This window comes from Malurus melanocephalus, unplaced genomic scaffold (assembly GCF_030028575.1).
Source record: "Malurus melanocephalus ecotype Western Australia unplaced genomic scaffold, MMel_1.1 scaffold_73, whole genome shotgun sequence".
Taxonomy (NCBI): Eukaryota; Metazoa; Chordata; class Aves; order Passeriformes; family Maluridae; genus Malurus; species Malurus melanocephalus.
In genome coordinates this window covers 723,923-744,626 of record NW_026623305.1, presented here as the reverse complement: position 1 = coordinate 744,626, position 20,704 = coordinate 723,923, and the positions used below count along the sequence as shown (strand labels likewise).

General features: G+C 41.7%; 1 protein-coding gene across 1 annotated transcript in view; it reads right to left on the bottom strand.

Moving 5' to 3' along the window:
* Window positions 1-20,704, bottom strand: part of NYAP2 (neuronal tyrosine-phosphorylated phosphoinositide-3-kinase adaptor 2) — a 98,527-nt gene that overhangs the window by 57,286 nt on the left and 20,537 nt on the right. Inside the window, exon 2 of the mRNA XM_057366878.1 lies at window positions 17,202-17,500. Coding sequence (XP_057222861.1) covers window positions 17,202-17,442 — 241 coding nt within the window. The 5' untranslated portion in view covers window positions 17,443-17,500. The remainder of the gene's footprint in view (window positions 1-17,201; window positions 17,501-20,704) is intronic.

Genomic DNA, 20,704 nt, shown 5'->3' with positions numbered 1-20,704 from the left:
TCTATATGCTGCACAGAGCATGGACATTTTCTGTTATAAGACTTCCTAGAGAAAATACACAGGTAAATGAATAAACAACAAAGGAACCTTTATATCATCTCTGGAAACAAAGGAGCTGTTCACACCTATTGGGAACTCCCACAGCTTCAGRAGGACAGCAATCTGAATTAGGTTTAAGAAGGCTATCACACAAGACATATTTATTTTATAAAAGTTTCTACTCTGAAGCACAGCTCCATGGCAAGGGCTGAACTCTACAGCACACCTGTTAATGGAATATGGACCATGAACTGCTCCAACCCAGAACAACAGAGAAAAGAAACAGGAATCCTGCAGCTGAACAAAGCTGATGAAAGGAGCAGGGAGTGTTTGTGCWCTTCCTGTGTTGCCAACTTTTGGCAGGGATAGATGTGCATGAATGCAGAAGCCCTGGCAAGATCCCATACCCARTGAAAGGAGATTATTTGGCAGTCTCCAGAGAGGAACAGGCAAGATTGCTTAAAGTACTTGACATTTATCAGGCAGAAAAAGCATTCRGTGCCTGCTGGGAACATAAACTTCCATGAAAAGCAAACCACGCTGGCATATTGGTGATACACATACAGCCGTGTTGACTGCTCTAAACATGGAGTAATTAAGTGCTTTTCAACATGAATTACTGTGTCCTTGATGAAACTGTTGCCAGTAACTTGTGTTGAGACTCTACCACTTGTACATCAGAACACAGAGATCCAAAGCTAAGTGGAAGAAATGAAAGTGAGAACTGTTTCTTTCCCTGCCAGGTGCAACTTCCCTTAAACACCCATCTCAAARTGCATCASAAACCTCTCRTGAGKGCTTCTATTACAGACTCACACAAACACAAGAGAGCACCAGGCCTGGGAGGAGTTTGAGCACATGGGAGGAGCTCAGGGGATGATGCCCAGCCCTTTCTCCATGATCCTCTGTCCTATGCCCTGGCTGCGGGAGCTTGGAGTGTTGGGCTGGCACCTCCTTGTTTGCATCAGAGCCACCCAAACTATCACAGCTGATAAACTGGAGGCACAATGAACCTTGCAAACAAAAGTGAATCTCACAGAGCTCCCGCTGCTTGGGCAGGAACTCCCTGTGTTTAGTAGAGCACTCCTTCCAAGCAATTATCTGGCTCTAACAACCTTTAAGGGAAACAAGAAATGCAACTCTAGGAATTCCAGTTCTCATCTTGAAGCAAGAAGCACAGTACTTAAAATAGCCCTGTGGAAGTCCTACTGAATAAGGAGAATATGACATTTTTGAAATGAGATATTTGTAGCGCAAAGGTTATGCATAGCTTTCAGACATGCCCAGATAATCTGCCTTTCATACTTAATTTTGGAAATACAGAATGCTTCTAGTATTATCCTTCTGAAGCATTTTTTCTTCTTTAAGGAGAGACTGAAATATAAAAATGTGCTGTCAGATTGTTGTTTATTATTTGCTCACTGTATAAGGAATGAATGAAACCATTTAAAAATTAAAATTAGTTTTGTCATTTTATATTGTCCTTTAGGTATTTTCCAGCTTTTGCATTTCACAGACCAATCCAGTGGATTGTGCTGTTCACTGTAACAAACAGAATAAACCCACATGTAACATGAMAATTCCTCTCTTTCAATTTCTATGATAGGCTATAGGATTCAATGAAGGATAGATTTGGGGCCTAAACTTTTTTAAACTTCTTAAAAATGYGACTTTAAAAGCAGAAGGAATGAATCTTGCTTTATTGTGAGGGGTACCTCTACCATAAAGAGCCTCCAGAAGTGAAAGGAAATAKAATTTCTTTAATTAAACCCTGAATGTGCTGGATACTGAGTCACAGATGCACAGATTCTGATTTGCATCACATAATTCAGAAGAGAACATCCAGCTCTAGGGTAGTACAGAGCCTACACATATATGTGCAAGTTCAAGACTATGAACAAGCAGTTCATTTCATTAAAGCCAGTGGGGTTACTCAGAGCYGCCCATGGTCTTAAGTGCATTTGTGCACTGGTGCTTATATTGAGTTAGATTTCATTATCTCTGTAGATGAAGTTTGAATATTCTTAGTGAAACTGAATTTTAAAAGGCACAGTCCTCTGAACTGTGCAAAAGATTGGCACTCAGGAGACCTGAGTTTAATTCATCTCTTTTCACAGGCCACAGGGCCTCACTTATCATTTGATCCCTTAATGCCACCTTTCAATATTTCTTTTTTTCCCAGGTTAGGCTCTGAGGTTTTTTACACATTTATTTGTTTATATTAAAACTTGCACAGGGCTTCCAATCATTGGAAAGCAACAGTAGAAAACAAAAACAAATTAAATGCTGTTATTGGAGACATTCAGTGTTGAACACACATCTTTTCTTCTCCACGAAGTATTTGGAGACAAATGTTCCTACATTGTGGATAGCCATAAAATTTACACAAAAAGATGCATCTTAGCAAATGATTATTGAAATATCACCAATAGGTGGAATTAACATCAGAGAATATATTTCTCTCAAAAAAAAAAAAAAAAAAAGCCTGGCTCTCAAAATACCACTGTCCTCATGGGCACAAGGGCTTTCCCTACAGGTTTCCTCCTTCTTTCCTAAAAAATGCTCTATAAGAGGGGAAGCACATGGGAGGAATAAAAGAACCATTTGATTAATTCAAACTGGYAATAGATGGTTTCGGCACAATGGTTTCAAGCAGTACATATTTCTTCCCTCTCCTGAATGTATTAGCTCTTACTGGAAATTATTTGGGCATTTAAAGAGGACAAAACTATACTGAAAATGAAAAGACTAAAAGTCAGTGTCATAAAATAATACTGATGTGCTACTTGTATGTCTCAAAGCTATGATTAAGGAGACTTCCTCAAAAGCATTCAGGTCCCTTTATTTTGGCTACAACTTCTTTTGGCTTTTAAAATGATTGATTTGTGCTCTAATTCAAAGTGGTGGAGAGCTAGTGGCTTYACGAGTGGTACTCCAGAATTAAACATTGGTGCCATAGAGGGCAGAATGGGGCCTGCAGTTAAATTCAGCATTACTCCAGCAGTACAACCACTGCAGTTGACAGGCACCATGGTTGGAGACATTCCTCTGCCAGCTTCAGCTCAGAGCTGCATGTCTGGGCCACAAAACTGAAGTCCCAGCCTCAACACCACAGCCCCTTCCACTCCGCACATGCCAAGGTTGCCATTCCTTCCCAGGGCCCACAAAAGCCAGCCTAGGGCACCAGWGCTGCCAGAGCCTTCTCCCAGGACAGCAGGGGCAGCCAGTCCTTTGCTCTGCAGCATCAAACAAGGGCAGACCCCGAGGTGCCASGAGATGTCAAAAGCTTTGGAGTATCAGCATGGTGCAGAGGGTTCCTACCCAAATTGCCACATCCCAGAGCAGGCTGACTGCCAGGTCTTCTCCTCCACAGCTCTCCCTTATCTGTACATCCATCTGGCCTATTACCCTTTCCTACAGTGMAAAGGTCTTCAAAAACTTACAAAAATTATAAAGTGAATGTCTCCTCCTGAATGCCCAGCCTCGTGCTCTCCTATATTTTGAACTTCACATCCTAGTCTGTTTAAAGAAAGAGGAATTGATGTCCCTGATTTTTCCAGATAATACTGAATAGGCAAAGAAAAAAAGGGTATTTCAGAAATAATTACAAATTATTTGCAATCAAGCTGTTCTGTGYTATTCACTGAGGCTAAAAGTTATTGTCAGTTGGCACAGGCCTGGAAAGGCAGAAAAAGCGAGGCTTTGGATAATTAAGGAAAGAATAGTCAATTTGACTATTCATCCTCCTTTTACAGGGAAACTGATGTGCTGAGTGCAAATGGAAGCAAACGAAAATCTCTCAGTAACTTCTTTTAGGTTACTCTCTGGGTACCCATCTAGAAAAATATCCTTGAACTAATATGACCATCAAGGGACCAGCTCTCTGGCATTACTTGAATTAAAGTTATAGCAGTTCCAGTGGAAGAGGCTCTGAGGACAGAGAGGTGGGAGGATTACTGGGGAAAGATCCTCATGCTGCCCACATATGCAATGAGTATTTTTGAAGTTSTGGTTCATTCTGAAGACTGTGATATGCAAAACAGATTTTGCAACCAGTGTTACAGTGACAATAAAAATGTCTGTAACTCTCTATACTCTGAAGGAATTCTAGATAGAGAAAGACAATTGGCATGGAAATTTCTCTATCACAAGCATTATTAGTGAAGAGAGTGCAAACAGAACTACTGAATCATGCATGCAGACATTAATTCACAAAGTGTATTGTTTGTTGGTGTCTCTTACGCAGCAACCTATGTGGAGCTGGAGCACTGAGAGGTTAAATATGTTTACAGCAGAGTACATTAAACAGCCACAGAGCAGATCAGTAAAGCCCTTCTGGTTCATAGCAGCATTTATGGAATCTCGACTGTCATTGTGAAAATGAAATGTGAAGAGTTTGTTGGTTTACTGTAAACGAAGTGSTATTGCTCTATTCCTATAACTTTAATGCAGAGAACAAGGGGTGACATCAGCCTTCCCCACCCCCCAAATCAGCGTCTTTGCTGTGGTGCAATTCTCGTGGAGCTGTCACCCTGCACTAGCTGCCCTTTCTCCCTCTCTGCAGCTCCCCTGTAGCTATTCCCTGAATATCCCATGGACGATGGTGAGGCTCTGTATCTGCTCTGAGTTTCCACGGGATGTGCCGTGGGATGGCTGCAAACACAGCAGCATTTCTGWTGGCCTGCAGAAAGAAAAAATCTCCCCTCTGTTCAGAAAGGGAAGCTTCTGGGGTGTGTGAAGAGCTAAGTGCCATCAACACCTTGGACCCTTGTGTGACATGAGCTCGGTGTGTGGAGGGCAGCCCCGGTGCCAGTGATCCTTTAGGGGTGAGCCTCTCCTTGCTGCGTTCCCTGCAGCCCAAAGGCACCGCAGGCCCTGCGCTATCATCTGCTGCTGCTCCTGGAAACAGAGGCACACTCCAGTCTGAATGCAGCTCCTGCCTTCACAGGAACAACACTGCATTGATTACTGGCTGTGACAGCTGAGGGCAACCATTTGCGAAATCATTTGCTGAACTTTCATGAACTTCTTGGAGAAGGTACAGCACACAGGCTTTCTAACCCAGTGCTCACACAAACACCGAATGAAGCAGATGTCTGCAAGACTTCCTGGCTCTGGGGGATTTCTAAAACCAGGACATACACCCAAATAGTAGACTCGGAAATTATTTACTGGAGAAATGGTAAAGAAGGAAATCAAGCTAGAGAAAGAAGAAATGCTAAATGAAACAGTAAGTTTAACTCACCTACTTTATTTATCTAAAAAAACAGTCTGTATTTGCTCCCTTGATTTGTTGTTTTGGTTCACAAACAACCAGACCAGAACACTAGCAATTACTATATGCAAAGACTTGAATAATTTATCCAGGGATATGAGACTCTTCATTTTTCCRATCCACAGCAATGCCTATCTTCTATTTACAGCTACAATAAGTAGGTCAAATGCATTATTTGCTTATATAAGTAACAATCTGTTTGCCAAGCTTCTAAAATAATTGCAGCTCATTAAATCAAGCTGGCAGGCCTACCAAGGTGGTATTGTGCACAATACTGAGCTCTTGGGAACTTCAACAAGAGATGTGCTGTGTCCAAATGTTCCACAGGGGTGGCAGCCCCACACAGGCTCCTATGCTTCCTTGGCATCTCCAAAAGTGACAACGAACCAACAGATTTCACTCTCCCCCTCTCCCCATGAAGTTTTCTGGGCTCTGTAAAGTTCTTTCCTTGAGGCAGTTGTACAAAGAGCCTCTTGCTGCCACTGACTGACACATCCAGCAGGTCCTTCCGCCACTACRGAGTTTTCATTTCAAAACAAAGCACAGGGTTGATGGCCAGGGTCAGATGAGTCACCACAGCAGGAGCATCAGAAAGCAAATGAGCCACAATGAACAAGAGTTCAGTGAAAAGGGCACTTTTTCCTCCACCAAAAGGCCACAATGTGACCCTGCAGAAGCAGYTCTTGCAGGTTGTCACTGAACATCTTTTGGGTGAATATGATGACAGCTGAAGTGGACAGAGCACTTCCAGAGGGGCTCACAGGCAGGCAGCAGTGCCTGGAGATGGAACAGCAACAGCACTATGATCAGAGGCTGAGTGGCATGAAATACTGCAATCAGCTTTAGGAAAAATGCCTCCCAGCTATTAATTTTACTACCATCTCCATAGGGGTGACTCCTCTCTCTTCCTCAACTCTAAATAAAGTGCTGACAAAATTACAGACAGGACTCTCTTTATCAGCTGCCTCAYACTCAGAGCTATGCTGTGTGCCTGGTTTCTATCCCATATTTATTTGCAGATAGTGTAGTGAAACTAGTAGAGCCTGTAATAGTGCTGATCTACAAGGGTCAAGCAGCTGGGCCCAATCTCCATAAATTCACCTGGTATGACTGCAGTGGACAGTGCCATTTTGACAGTATTGTATGCAGCTCAAGCTTTAGGAGAACCAACTCCTATTTCAAAGGTCAGGCTTGACCTCATTGYTCCACCTGAGAAGCAAGACGGAGGATGAAAAGGCAAATATGGAGCACAAAAASGAATGGGAAAGCAGAAGTTATTGCATTAACCTAGTGTTTGCAGCTGGTGCCATTTTGTTGTCATTCAGAAGTGAAGCTCTTTGCAGGAATTCATCCCCAGCAGTCCACAGCAGAGTGCAGCTCAGAACAGCCTKAGCTCCGTGGGGGTTGTTACACACCATCTCCTGGGACTGTCTGTTCTGTAAACCCACGGCACTCAGCACTTCAGAGCWGGACCATAAAGGCAGCTCAGATTTTGCCATCCTTATTCACACTCTGCAGCATTGGTGAGACCAACAGAAGGTTGGAAAAGGGGACATGAGCAATTCCTACACCAAGTAGCTGCTTGAAGTCTTCGTTTCCACAGTGACTGCCCTGAGTTCACAAATAAAACCCTGCCAGATGTGTGGAATTTCACATTAGCAACAACAGTGTTTTTCACATATTCCCTTCTCTACTCAAAAGCCCCTTTCTACAGTGCTGCTCACAGAAGAAGTGACATGTGTCCCAKCAGCTCAAGTTTTCCAGGTGAGCAGAAACTCTCATCATTAGCTGATTGCAAATTGCCTCACTAAACAAAGCCTTTGTCACTATCTCTGTGCTACAAAGGAGGAATCTGTGACACTGAGGGCAAGTGAAAYGCTCAAGGTCATCTGAGCCAGTGGCTGTTCCTCCACTTACACCCCTGGGAGATGATGCTTAGTATTATTTTACAGAATTCTCCMTTTGGCATAACACTTACTGACATGCAAGCATGCATTTGCAGAACTGGGATCATATGGCAATGAGTCACAGCAGATATTTGACCACACCACCACTAAAAATTAATTCACCTTTAACAGAAATAACAAATTCAGAATCATAGAACACTTTGAGATTTCATGCTTTTTCTTTTAAATATTCATACTAAAGAAAATAAACAGTCTAGACATATCAAGCCTTTGCATCCACACTAGTCCTATAGCTTCAAGTTTGTGCTTGGCACACTTTCATACATTGCCTTTTATGGTTGTGGATTATTTTCTTTTAATAAAAAGGTTACTTACTATCCTATTCACCAAAATTCAAATATTGAGACTTCMATTGTCATAAGCAAAATCCTAACCCCATTGAAACTGAGATTTCTGGCATCACCCCACTGATTCTAAGGCAAAGTTYATAGCCAGTCCATTCTTTGGTATTGAAAAGAGAGGAAATAGGAGACAACACCTTTTGCAGTCATGCCTGGAGGGGAGAAGTCCAGGAATCTCCTTAATCCCACAGAGTACTGTAAGGGCTAACAACCCAAAGGTAATACTGCTCCCAAGAGAGACTTGGGTTTTTCCAGGCAARCTTATGCTCAGAGTCCTGTACTTGTAATATTGGCTTTGTTTTACTACTAAGCATAAGAGRAGCAATAATTCTTTAATTGTTAAATACAAGAGAGTTGTGAATTTGAAGGTAGAGTATTATTTATGATTATCTCAGAGAAATTATGGAAGCCATAGTAAATATTATACCACTGCACTGGAAATGGATAATAAGCTCTTGCTGATGTAAAGTACACCATGCTCCAGCTTTTTACTGCCCACTTCTAAGCCCTTCCCCACCCRAAACTAGCAGCCAGCTACAAACCACATCAGACTTTGGGGTATGTGCTTCTTGTTTGACATGCCAGCAGTTTAAAGTTATGGCAACTAAAATTAGCACCAAAATTATGCATGTAGTTTTATTTTTTCCCCTCTTGCATCTATGAAAAGCCCAGGCTGGTACACTGTGACCTCCAGGCAAGTTGATGGCACTGCAGAAAGGAAGCTGTGCTCTGTGGAGCTGTCAGTGCCGTGCACATTACTCCAGCACTGCACTGTTTGTACACGGATGGACGGAAAGGATGAAGTGCCAAACACAGTYGTGCCATGTCAGGCATATGTTCCCTGATGTCATCCAGCATTAAGCCAAGTGGAAGGGATGAAAGCAGCAAACCAGTGCACCAACCAAGACTACTGTATTCAAACAGTCATTAGAAAGAAATTAGCAATGAAACAGAGGCTGGCCATGACAGGATCTCACCTGGAGCTAGACTTGAATCTCTTAGGATGTGATTCTGTAAGAATTGTGCATTCCCAGTGAAGCCAATGTGAATGCAGGGGGCACAAAATGCTYTGAGAGCTCAGTCATGCTTCACTCCATGAGGATTTGTCTCATTTGGATGTTAAAGTGAGAACAGAATTAGGGCACCACTTAAAAATAAGGTAAGACAAAGAGGTACAAATCCAATGTATTTGCTGTAGAATAAAAAGTGCRGCTGCTTTGTGGTTTTTTCCTTTAATTCGAAATGAATTTTGCCAATTTGTCTATTATTACAGACAGCTCTGAGAGTAAACAGGGGCTTTAGGATTTCAGTTTGATCCCTCAAGCCCTTACCCATTTGTCCATAGTGCCTTTAACAGACAAACATGCCAAASACAGTATGTAAAACAGAAGTGTAGTAGGAGTATTCTCAGATTGTTATTTTTGCAGTTTCAGAGGCATTTAATTTTACTTAACAATTTGTGATGTGCTGTCAAAATAAGGCAAGAGAATTAACCTGGATTTCTCCTCCCCTCCTCTCCTGGCCTTGACTTCAGAGCCATTCAGTGAAGCAAATAATGCAAGAATCTAGTGTTTCATAGTATTTCAGCTCATAATATCTCAGTATTATGGTCCCCTGAGGTATAAACAAAATAAAAGATGAAATAAAGTCACCAACATGATGACTTACAGTGACCTCCTGACAATGAATGGATTTATTGATACAATAATCTTACAAGTTACATAGGGGCTGTCTATCAAGGCTGCAAATTACCCATGCAGTGAACAAGACCACCCGCACTTTAGCTTTCTTCTGAGACTGCCTCTTCATTCTGGTCTTTCTGGCAGAGATTATTGATTCAGACACCTCAAGGAGCTCATCTGAAGTACTTCCAGGGCTGGGCTGGCTCTAAAAGCAGCCTAGTGACTTTCATATAATAKGAAACCTGTGCTAATACTCTCTCCTAGATCCCAGGTGACTGCATGAATAAGTGGCTCACATTTCCTTGCCTTGTTGGCATGTCCAGGGGGTACAGTGACCTGTACAGCTAGAGGACAGCAACCTGAGAAAATCTCCTATACAGTATGACTGTGTTATGCCCAACACTGCTCTTAGGTCTGAGATGGTTTTGCTAATTCAGGACAGAGTGGTGTGAATTCACCAGCAGTTGGACCTGRGGTTGTGACCAGGCTTAGAAACTCTCACAAGCCCTGGAGCACTGGGGCACAGAGAGCAGCAAAGCCCACACAGTCACAGCAGGAGTCACAAATGTTTAGCAGAGTTTGCTGGCCTCAGCTTAGGGCAGACAGCTCCTCCTGGACTGGCTGCATTTGCAGTTAATCTGGTAAATCAGCAAAACACTCCCTGAACTCACATTATTAAAGCTTTTCTATTATCAAGAACATCACAGCTTCCATCACCCTTGAGAGCAGAGCAATAGCKGTACTGCAGGGAGGCTGCACATTTAATTTTAGACTTTTTTTTACCCAGGTGCTGAGTCTCAGCAAATGAGCAACATCCTATTGTGAAAAGACCRAGGAGGAATGTATGAAGCAGCTTTGTTAAATTAAGAAGAATTTAAAAAAGTCAGTAAGTACACAGGATRGACTAGCAGAACATAGCTGAAGTGCCAACTACCAAGTCCTGGGCACTGTGTGGTTCCCAAGTGGGTAACAGAGCTTCGTGTCTTTTACCAGTGCCTGGTCTATTTGCTGTTCAATGCTTGCAGCTTCCATTAACGTTAATGAGCATGCATATGTGCCTTGAGGGTAAGAACATRTTCCCTCTGTGGCTTCAAAACTTGTTTATAAATCCCTCCAAAAATTGCATTGTGTTCATCGCTCTGCACAGAAAGCTATTAAAACAGCCATTGGAATGGATTCATTCCCTCCTTTCCCCTTGCCCTTGTGTGTCTGAGGGACCACAAAGCAGATCTGGAAAAGGAGAAGGGCTGAAGGAGATGGTGCAGGGAAATAACCCAGCTCTGGAAGCTGCAATCTGAAAACTGACTCACTGCAGTGAGGGGCAAATGAAATCTCAGAAAAAGCAGAGAAAACCAAATCCCAAAGCACTGACAAACTACTACCACTACCACCCCAAAAAGCAAAACCTTTGAAAATCTCTAAACCATTAAATACTAGAGAACAGACCAAAACCTCTGCCATGTCCTACCTGCTTGAATGCAGATCAGTTTGACAAGATGCTTCAACAACAAAAGGGGCCAAACACAGAGCAGAGGCACTGTTGGGCCGAGTCCCAAGGCAAACCCAGGCCAGCGCTGCCCTCCACCCTTCCAATCCCTGCTGCAGCAAGGAGGCTGTGAGGGGAAGGGCTGAGCAAAGGGAAAGAYGTGCCAGGGTTCCATTAGGAGCTGCATGGCCACTGTGAAAGCACCATGTGCATCCCCACACAACCTGGAGAGGACAACACTTCTCTGGAGTCATACATGGTAGCTGAAAGCCAGCTCCACCTCGCTCTACTGACGGCARGGCCGTGATTTCTGACTTTTCTGGCTTTGACTCTTCCCTTTGTCAGTGCCAGCCCTTCTCCCAACGTGCAGTTTCAAGTTAAGCTCTCTCAAGCCTCACAGGCTGCAAGGGATACAGCACAGCATACTAACAATAATGGGCAAGGCAGAGCTGAGATCAGGAATCAGATTAAGGTATGTGAAGGAAAACACATTGCTTTACACAATATTGGCTCAATATTGGCTCACATTATACCTACACAGCTAATGTGAACCAAGCTGCAGCTTCCCACAGGGAAAACCACTGCGCTCAAAACACAGTGCGGGCTGTAGGAAAGAGGAAAATGAGCTGGAAAACACACAGTGCACAGTATGTAAGCACTGAGGCCTCTCAGGCACAATGACCCCTTGCAGCTCAAACTGAGCACCTGGCTGAGGAGCCATGCCCTGGGAGGATGCCTTGGAGCTGCCTGGCCACGCTGCCCTTCCTGCTCCATGCCCACAGCCTGGCACTGCAGCAGCACTGCAAACCACAGGGACAAGTGGCCCTGGCTGTGAGGGAGCTCATTGCAAGAGCCATGGCACAAATCCCGTGCTCACTGTGCAGGGCTCTGACAGGCTGTGCTGCAGGATGCTGCTCKCCAGAGCCTCCTCCCCACTCCTGTGCCACCGCTCCTGTCACGGGGGTGCAGCAGCACTCGTGCCTCAAAGCCATGTCCCTAAAACACTGCATTGTGCTGTGTCAGCGCTGGGCTGTCATGTCAGCAGGAGGCCAAGCAGATAGCCCAGAGCAGGAGCATCTCACACTGCCCACAGGTCAACCCACCAGAACTCATCTGTCAGTCCCTTTAGACTCGTTAGGTCTGATTAGGGCTCATTAATGATATTTCTTCCTTTGGTAGGCGTGGATAAAAAGATCTGGGAATAAGATCTGGCTATAAGAGAGGGCATGTCGTGGTTACCACAGAGGACATAATTTCAAAGTTCAGGTTAAATACATTATTCACTAAGGTAGGAAATAAAGGGAAACCAGCTCTATGCAAAACCAGCAGAAGTGCTAAATCCCTTTAATCCAAACTCTGTTTAATAAGAGTAGCAAAAGTTCAAATTTACAATGAAGAGCCACCAGTCTAGCTGACAGAAAAGTAGATTTATGAGAGAGACCAGCTGGACTGCAACCCTGTTACTGTTACTGTAATTGCTTGTCTCCAGAGGAAAATTTTCCTTACAAGTTGCCCACCTTTAGAAATTGCTGAGCTCACTGCAAGGGCTTAGAAGGCAGCAGCAAGAAGGATATCTTCTTCCCCAAGACACTTGGAGGAAAAACACTAAACAAATTGAATGGGTTCAAGAGGTGGATCCCCTGCAAGTATTTTCGCACATCAGAGGTAAATTTTCCTTTAGTTCTGGCAGCAGCAGAATTACAACCATGAATAGCATTTTGAAAATGCTGCTCTGAGTTCTGACTTGTATCTGTGTGCACATGTTTATATATACATGCAAGTATATAGAAGCTGTGTTTTCATTATACTTGTGTATATTATGCATGCATCAATTAAATAGTATAATTAAATTACATATTTTATGTGTATTTCTTTGCATAAAGTAATACTCTATATTACTAAGCAGGATTTTAACAAAAAATTATCTTTTGAAGTGTAATTCACTTATATCTCCTCATTTTTGCTCACACTGCAGCAGATCTGTAAACCTTTCCTGTAGATATGCAGTGATCATATCAAAAAACACTGCTTGAGGCTGGTTACATGAGTCAATTATATTGTTTTATTACTTCCTTTTTCTGTAAGATTGGGCACTGAAAACAAATCAATTAATTACACTCCTGCATTTTCTCAATAAAAWGCCTTTCAGGATCAAGATTAGATATGCCTTCCACGCTGAAATGTTATTTTAAATTACCCTTTTCTGTTCACTTCTCACTTCCAATGTGTGATGCATGGGGCACAGCTCCATTTGTTTGCTGTTCCTACCAGAGTTTGAAAACTCTGAAGAAAAGACAACCCACATTTTTTAAAAGCCACTTTCCAGAAATCTGTCACAGAGGAGAAATGCATTGGGTGGAAGGCGTTCAGTGGGTGCATATGARAGGCAGCCAGAGGAGTGAAAAATGGAATATTAAAGCACAGGAAGGGACACAAAGTGTGGAAACAGCAACAAAGCTGAAGTCAAGTTAAGGAGAATGATGCCTTCAGGATGGAGTGGGCTCTTTCAGGCAGAGCCACGCAGGCTGGGATGAACCAAACAAACCCAAGTGTTACCATGCTGCTGCACAACGAGACAGGGCCAATATGTGTCACCGCAATTTAAGGGAAGATTCTCACACTCCCACAAATGTGGAAGGAGAGCTCTTATAGGAAAAGTGCACAGAACCAGTGTGGGTGACACTGCTGCTATTTGTGCTTCAGGAGGAAAAGGTCTTTCAAGCTCATGACCAAATTTCTACTGCCTCTTCTGCAGTAAAGTCAGACTCATACTCAAAATAATCTAATGTTATGGCAGATGTTAATGTTAYTATGATGGATAAATTTAATATTTTGATTTCACCATGGACAAAGAGAGTATCAAAGTTACTATCAGTAACTGCTTTTGTTTGCATAAAGAGGATCACTATCAAAAAGCAAAAAGTAAACATGTTTAATAAAAATGCATGGTGASGCTGTCCCTAGTTGTCTAGAAAATGTAGCAAATTCCTTTTTAAAGTAGCCACAGGGTCAGACAATAGACATTATAGTCTGAATTATTCTGCACAGCCCTAAAAAATTGAGCTGGGAACAATTTTGTGACAACCCTTTTGTAGAGATTCCACAGTAGTTGATGGAGAAACAATAGGGTTTTTCATCATTATTTTCCATTGTTCCTGGAAAAGGCTGTAGTCATTCAGCCTGCAAATACCACAAGTACATGCAAATGTGTGAGACACACACATATACAAATATTTGGGTACAAAATGGACAACAGTGACTGAAAGTTAAACTTGCCTGTTCTTGGACCTGAGCTTTCAAAGACCTCCAAAAGAGAACATGAATATTGTATCCTATGGACTTTCTCACCTGAAATTGGGAAGATACAGATTTACAATATATTGAATTCAAAGTTTGCTACTAGAATGAGAACTACTACATATGTAAAAACATAATCACTGGCCCACAAAAAAACAGACTAGTAGAATCAGAGTTTCACAAGATTCTCTGAGCACAATTTCAGATACAAAATTTGCTAGGAAATAATTTTAAAGCAACATAATGATTTCATATTCAGTGACAAAGCTTGCCTAATATTTGTATTAAACAATAYTGCAGATAATCAACTTTGACTTTCATCTGGTTCTGCTCATCTTTAGATGCTCACATCAATATATGACCATAGTTTGTATATAAACATTCCCATATTAGCCATAAGACTGTGAAAATTGATCAAAACAAACATTACCTTGGCGTGCACAGGTGATAACAAAGCCTCTCCTAGTGAGAGCAAAACATCTTRGAAATCCAGTCTGTTCATCTAAACACCATATTGTATCACCTTTTAGTATATCTATCTTAAAAATWTGACTGCTTTTTTAAAGCCTAAATCAAAACAAAAAAAAGAAACAAAACCCTACAGTCGGATCTTTCTAAGTATTAAACTCTTTGGTGAAACCCCAGTAACCAGATATATAGAAGCAGGGCAGACATTCTGAACACATGAAAACAACAGTGTGATTAAAGGGTTCTGTCAATTGAAAACCACCAGGAGCATCCTCATTTTAGCCTGAAAGTGCCCATTACTGCTCCGCATGCAAAACAGCAGAATGAACATAATACATGTCMTAAATTAAACATCATAGAGATTCTTAATGTTCCATGAAGGCATTTATTCACCCTGAAAGGTAACATTTAGGTATTCTCTTTTACACTAGTGATGGAGTATTACTCATTCATCAGTTCTTTCCAGAGATCTTGCTATGAATATTCAGCTCTTGCTTACAATGAAGAATCCAAGGTGCTCTGCAATACTTAGGCTCTGGTATAGTACCATTGTCATACAGATGAACCAGAGTGAATGAGACTACAGTACCACACATGTCATTCATAACCATCATGTGATGGGATAGATGAAGCYCAACCTGCAAGGAGTGGAGGAGGAAAAATGTCTTTGGAAATAGAAATGCCAACCAATTTCAAAGTTTGAAATCTGGCAGAAAGGAGACATGACTACATATTCTTTCCTTGGACTCAAATATCAGATGACAGAAGAAGATGAGGGAAAGGAAACAAAATTTTCAGAACCTTCCAGAATGWCAATAATGAAGAAAACCTATTTCCATGAGGACAAAGGCTGCTTAGGGGGTCTGCCATAACTGCTCTGAGGCTGGCAAAATATTTGAATACATTTCAATTGTCATTTTCATTATTATTGCTAATTCAGGTTTGTCAAATTCTCTTGCTTCTCAGTAAATGAGGAAAAGGGCTGGGAGATGGATGTAAAACAGACTCTGTTCCTAATCATCCTGGAGATAATGCCAAGGTCAGCCATACTGAACAGCACAATRTACTGTGTGACTCAATGCACACTTGCAGCAATAGTCATTAAACGAGTTAGAAAACACTAAACTTTTTGTTACTGTCTGCAAAACAAACTTCATCTAGTCTTGGTGATTCTGGTTGGGCAGAATCACTTTTTTTTCAGGAAGAAAGAGTGCTAATGAATATATTAAAGAATTATAAAAATAATTTTAAATGGATTTTTTAAAGAAAGTTTTGAGTAACTTAAGATCTCCTGCCTTTCAGCTCAGGGCATATCAGACCAAGAAGTTTGTGCCATGACTTCTCTTTTGGTATTAAATTAAAATCTGAAAGACTTTMTGATATAAGAATTTAAATCTGTCTGTGACTACAAGTTAAATGGTTTCTGTGTAGACTTTGGTCCAGTAAAATGGTGGAAAACTGCTTTTGTTAAGGACAGCTACTTAATGCTTGCATTTATCATGTTAGCTGCATGGAGCTGATGTCATGGTCGCTTGAAGAGGACAAGCTATGGAAGTCATGGTAAATGCCATATACAAAATAACTACCAAAAGCATAAATAAATCCACAGCTTTGTTCAACTTGTGTTCAACTTCACAATCATAGACATATGTGTCACCATGATTTACACATTCATTTACATCTTTGTTATCACTGGCAACTTTTTAAAATMGGATTTGGTTAAAAGAGGTCATAGCATGAATGTAGCTAGCACGTATTTGTGGCCACAAMACCCAGCAAAAAGGATATGCACAAGGAGCACAATGTGCTGCATGGGATGTCAAAACCGATATGTAACACAGCAGTGGGAGACACCAGCACTGATCAAATACATTTGTCCTTAAGGGTTCCTTCCTACAGCTCACACTGTGAAGCAGAGTCATTCTGATCTCTCCTAGGAAAGAGTACAGCTGGTCCTACTGCTGCACAGAATGTATTTCCAGCAWGGAATAAAGGAAGACGATGATCCCTACAGCGTTAGCTCATCTTTAGCAGTGCAGAGTAAGGAAGCAATATCCTTACTAAAACCATTTGTTAATTCCCTTCCGAATGCTGCACTTGCTGAAATGTAACTGGGAAGAGTGGGAARAGAAAATGATGTCTCAGACACAAAAAGAAGCTTTGGACAATATACTATATCATGAGTAAAAGTTTTACTGTTGGATGATATTTCCTTGCTGTGGAGTTTTGAGGCCTAGCASTATTCTTTTTATTAGTTTCTATTCTTGATTGCTTTGTTGAGGAGAACCCTTTCCAGAGCTGTGGTTTGCACTGATGATATGGTCAGTGGTCCTTGGCTGGTGGGCAGATGACATTGGCTTACATTCCAAATGACAACAATCTCTTCTCCCCTTCACTTTGAATAAATTCAACTCACTCTCCAGCACACATYCAGACCATCCAAGTGGCACAGTTCTGTGACAAATGTCAAAGGCAAAACTGGAAGCTGGTCCAAAATTTAGAAAATAGTCATCTAGGATATCTGTGTTGGCACTGTTATTCAAATAGGGAAATATACAGGTAATTCTTCAATGCAAGATTATCAACTGGATAATCTAATACTTTTCATCAACCCCCTTTTTTCCCCCAAGGAATGAGAGTGTTTACCTTCAGTCCTGTCTGGTAGTTTCCCACTTTTACTTGTTGTTCCAGTGTTGACTGTTTCAGATGAGGTGCTCAGTTTGGTGTTGGGGTCTCKCTTCGGCTTTGGAGGCGGCTGCTTTCGAGAGCTGCTGCTTTCATCATCGGTCCCTCCAACGGAGTGGAGAGACTGRGATCTGACAGTGAAGCCACTGGAGCAGGGGTGTGGCAATCTGTCCTGAGGAGCAGGCATTGTCATAAATCCCATGCGGAAATGTTTCCCCACGTAGCTGCCTTCATTTCCTCTTGCTACTTCTCCACCTATGCTGTAACAGAAAATACAAATATAAATAAAAGATCCATGTTTGCCTGAACTGTACCTGGAACCAGGCTCTCAATTCTGCCTGTGATGAGCAGATAGTACTTTTGAATTTTCAAACAAGCCATGYTCTTCTCTATCCACAAGATGACTACCAGAAAAGTCTATTTTTCAACATAAGCTGCCAACAACTGAGACATATATACACTGCTGTGCACTCAGAATTTTGCAAGAAGAAACCAAGAAAAGCTTTTGTCAGGTTTCATAGCATTGTAACTAGAAATTTTCTACAGAATAAATTTCAAACACTGAAAGTCAGAACTGAGTTTTCAGGAAAACAAGAGACTGTGAGTAGGGCAAGRAATAATACTTTAGAAATACAACATGGTGTATTGATCTACACTCCCTGACACTTATCTTTGACTACAGATGCTCATGTAGCTTGGGAAACAAGGCTTGTGTGGTCCAATCAATCGTTTCCCTAGAGACTGAGGGATGGTAAAGAAGAAATGTTCTAAAAATTACTTGGATATAGGAAACCAAACATTAACATCTCATCAAATCCACATAAATCTGCAACACAAGCAGCTTCAGACTAGTAAATTACAAATGTATGGGATGAAAAGGCTGTGGACTGTGGGACACCAGGAAGAAAATAATCTCCAGCCATTCAGAAACACAGAAAAAGAAGGAAAGTTCAGCTGAAACAAGTGCTATCACATCAAGTACTGCATTTTCCTGTGGGTGGCACAGCTGAGAACTTGGTATTATTCCTGTTCTGCTCATGCCCATCAGTTSTGAAAAAACAGCTCTTACTGGTGTTTATACTGCAAACCAACAGCRCATTTCAATTCAGGCAAGGCAGTAACTATGCAGAGAAACTCAGTAACACACACAGGTCAATGTGGGCCTCTTTGCAAGGAGGTTTGAAATGGTACCACATAGAAATGTGGTGGGCACATAGAAATGTCAGTACAAGAWCTGTGAAGTGTCAGAAAGCTCTAATTAGCTCCTGTTTCCCCTTCACAGAGAGTGAAGCTCTAAGCAGGGTCAATGCTTCTTTGAAAGTTTCTTACTCAATGTTGCCTTTGGCTGGTGCAGTTTATCTGGTGCTGGAGCACATTTCCTTTTTTAAAAGACAAGAACATTTCTCAAAAGTGTGAAAAGTAAGCAAGGTCACTTCATTTCCTATACTGTCCCCAACTTCACTGCAGGTAAATCACAAACTGTATCTGCTTGTCCTAAAAGCACCAGACTGGCAACGAGCAATATAGAGCTTTGTGCATGATAAAACAGAACCTTTGTTTGCTTACTACTCTCCCTGCTTTGTTATTCCATTTCCTCTCCAAGTGGAGACGTCTGCTTTCAAAACTGGCTGACAACAGAACAGCTCTAACTGACCATGTGCCACTTTCCAGGGGCACTGACACCTACCCACATATGTAAACATGTGTGCACACTCATATGCACACACTGGTCCATGTTCATAACCGAGTTGTTACTGAATTGTAATTTGCATCAATTCCAGAGGGATTTTTAGCCAGAAAGATCAAAAGGTAGAACTCACTAATTTGAATATTTCTAAAAAACCTGTAGCTAGTTCAAATGATTAACTATGTCTCTACTAATCTCCCATAAATTGTTCTGAAAATAATATAATCCTCTGACACTGGACTACAAAAAGGGCCTGTCACATTATTTAAAGAAGATTACTACCCAAATATGCTGAAGAATGCAGGTGGGGAATCTGCTTCCTTTCTTAAGTCCATTGGATAATCACGTTTAGCAAAGAAAATTTCAGCTTGCCCTGTCTCCAACATTACAGTTCTTAACTAGTTAATTACTGCATTGACTTCAGTGCTGCATGAAGGTGYTTGAACCATCCGCTGTAGCCAGGTTCTGTTGTGGATGGACTTGCACAAATCTCACTGAGGTGACATATTTCACCTTTTCCTAAAAATATACTGAACTGCATTTATATGAAGGATGGGGGGTTTTGCCAAACTGCTGCATCATGTATTCCAGAAATGAAAACTCACAAAATATAAGTGTCTAAATGTACTGTCTCATTAAACAATTAAATCACATCCTTTCTTTTCCTCTCCCKCAATTTTTTCATTCGTTACTGAATTTCAGCATCACAGATTAAAACCTCACTTCCTTTCTACATTTTCTCCAGAACAGCCCATAGCCAGGTCAGAGGGAGGTTGAAAGAATAGCTGGGAACAGAACTTGCTGTTCAGCATCACAGCTGGAGTAGATCCAGTCTTGTTTTTCTACATCCTCTGCTCAGATACCAYGCAAAACCAGCAGGGGACCATTTTCTCATTTTCAGTCACATTTAAAAGAGAGTATATTTGTCGTTGAGCATAGGAGCCAATGCTCAGCTGATGRTTAAGCACTGTAAACTACAAGCTGAAGAAGAGTAGCCTCTCATCTTTGATCCTGAGCCCTGCTCATTGACCAGGATCACAAAAGGCTTAGGCTTGTTACTTATGCTGGTAGCCATTGCCAGTATTGGGCAGAGGGTGTTTCCCAGCTGAGCCTGACCAGGACACACCAGCACAACACAGGCTGGGGTGCCAAGCTCACACTTCAGCCCTCAGCAACACACACCAAAATCCTCTGTGTGTAAAGAGAAAGGAATCACTCCAGACTCATACCCAGAGCACAAGTTCAAAGSAGGATGGCAGATTTCAAACGTGGCATCCCCTGCCCTCAGGCAGCAGCATCCYGAAGGTCCATTTGGACTTGTGCAATGCACACTGCTGCTGTTGTTACATCATGAAACCAGASAGAATGAAAGGATTTATTTATATACTCCTCCTGCTTGCAACCACAGGAATTGTCTGRGGCTACTGTGTGTCCCACTACAGCACAACAAGCTGGCAAAGAYTTACACATACCTTGCTGTGCAGGAATGACTACAGAGACAGTGAGAGAAAGTAACTGTAGATCTCACTCCATTATTGCTGACAGGARACAGTCTGCACTCCTCATTGTACTGATAATGAGCTCTATCTCATTTCAAAACTACATTATGTGAGTTGCTGCAAGTATTACATAGTTTATTAATATATATGGAAATTCAGATTTGGATTATTCCTCTGGGAAGTTTCAATTTGAACTTGGCCAGGATCAAATGCTTCTCTGACAAAGAATTATGTACAGCATTAAATAACCATTAAAAATACAAGACATTTGTCTGCAA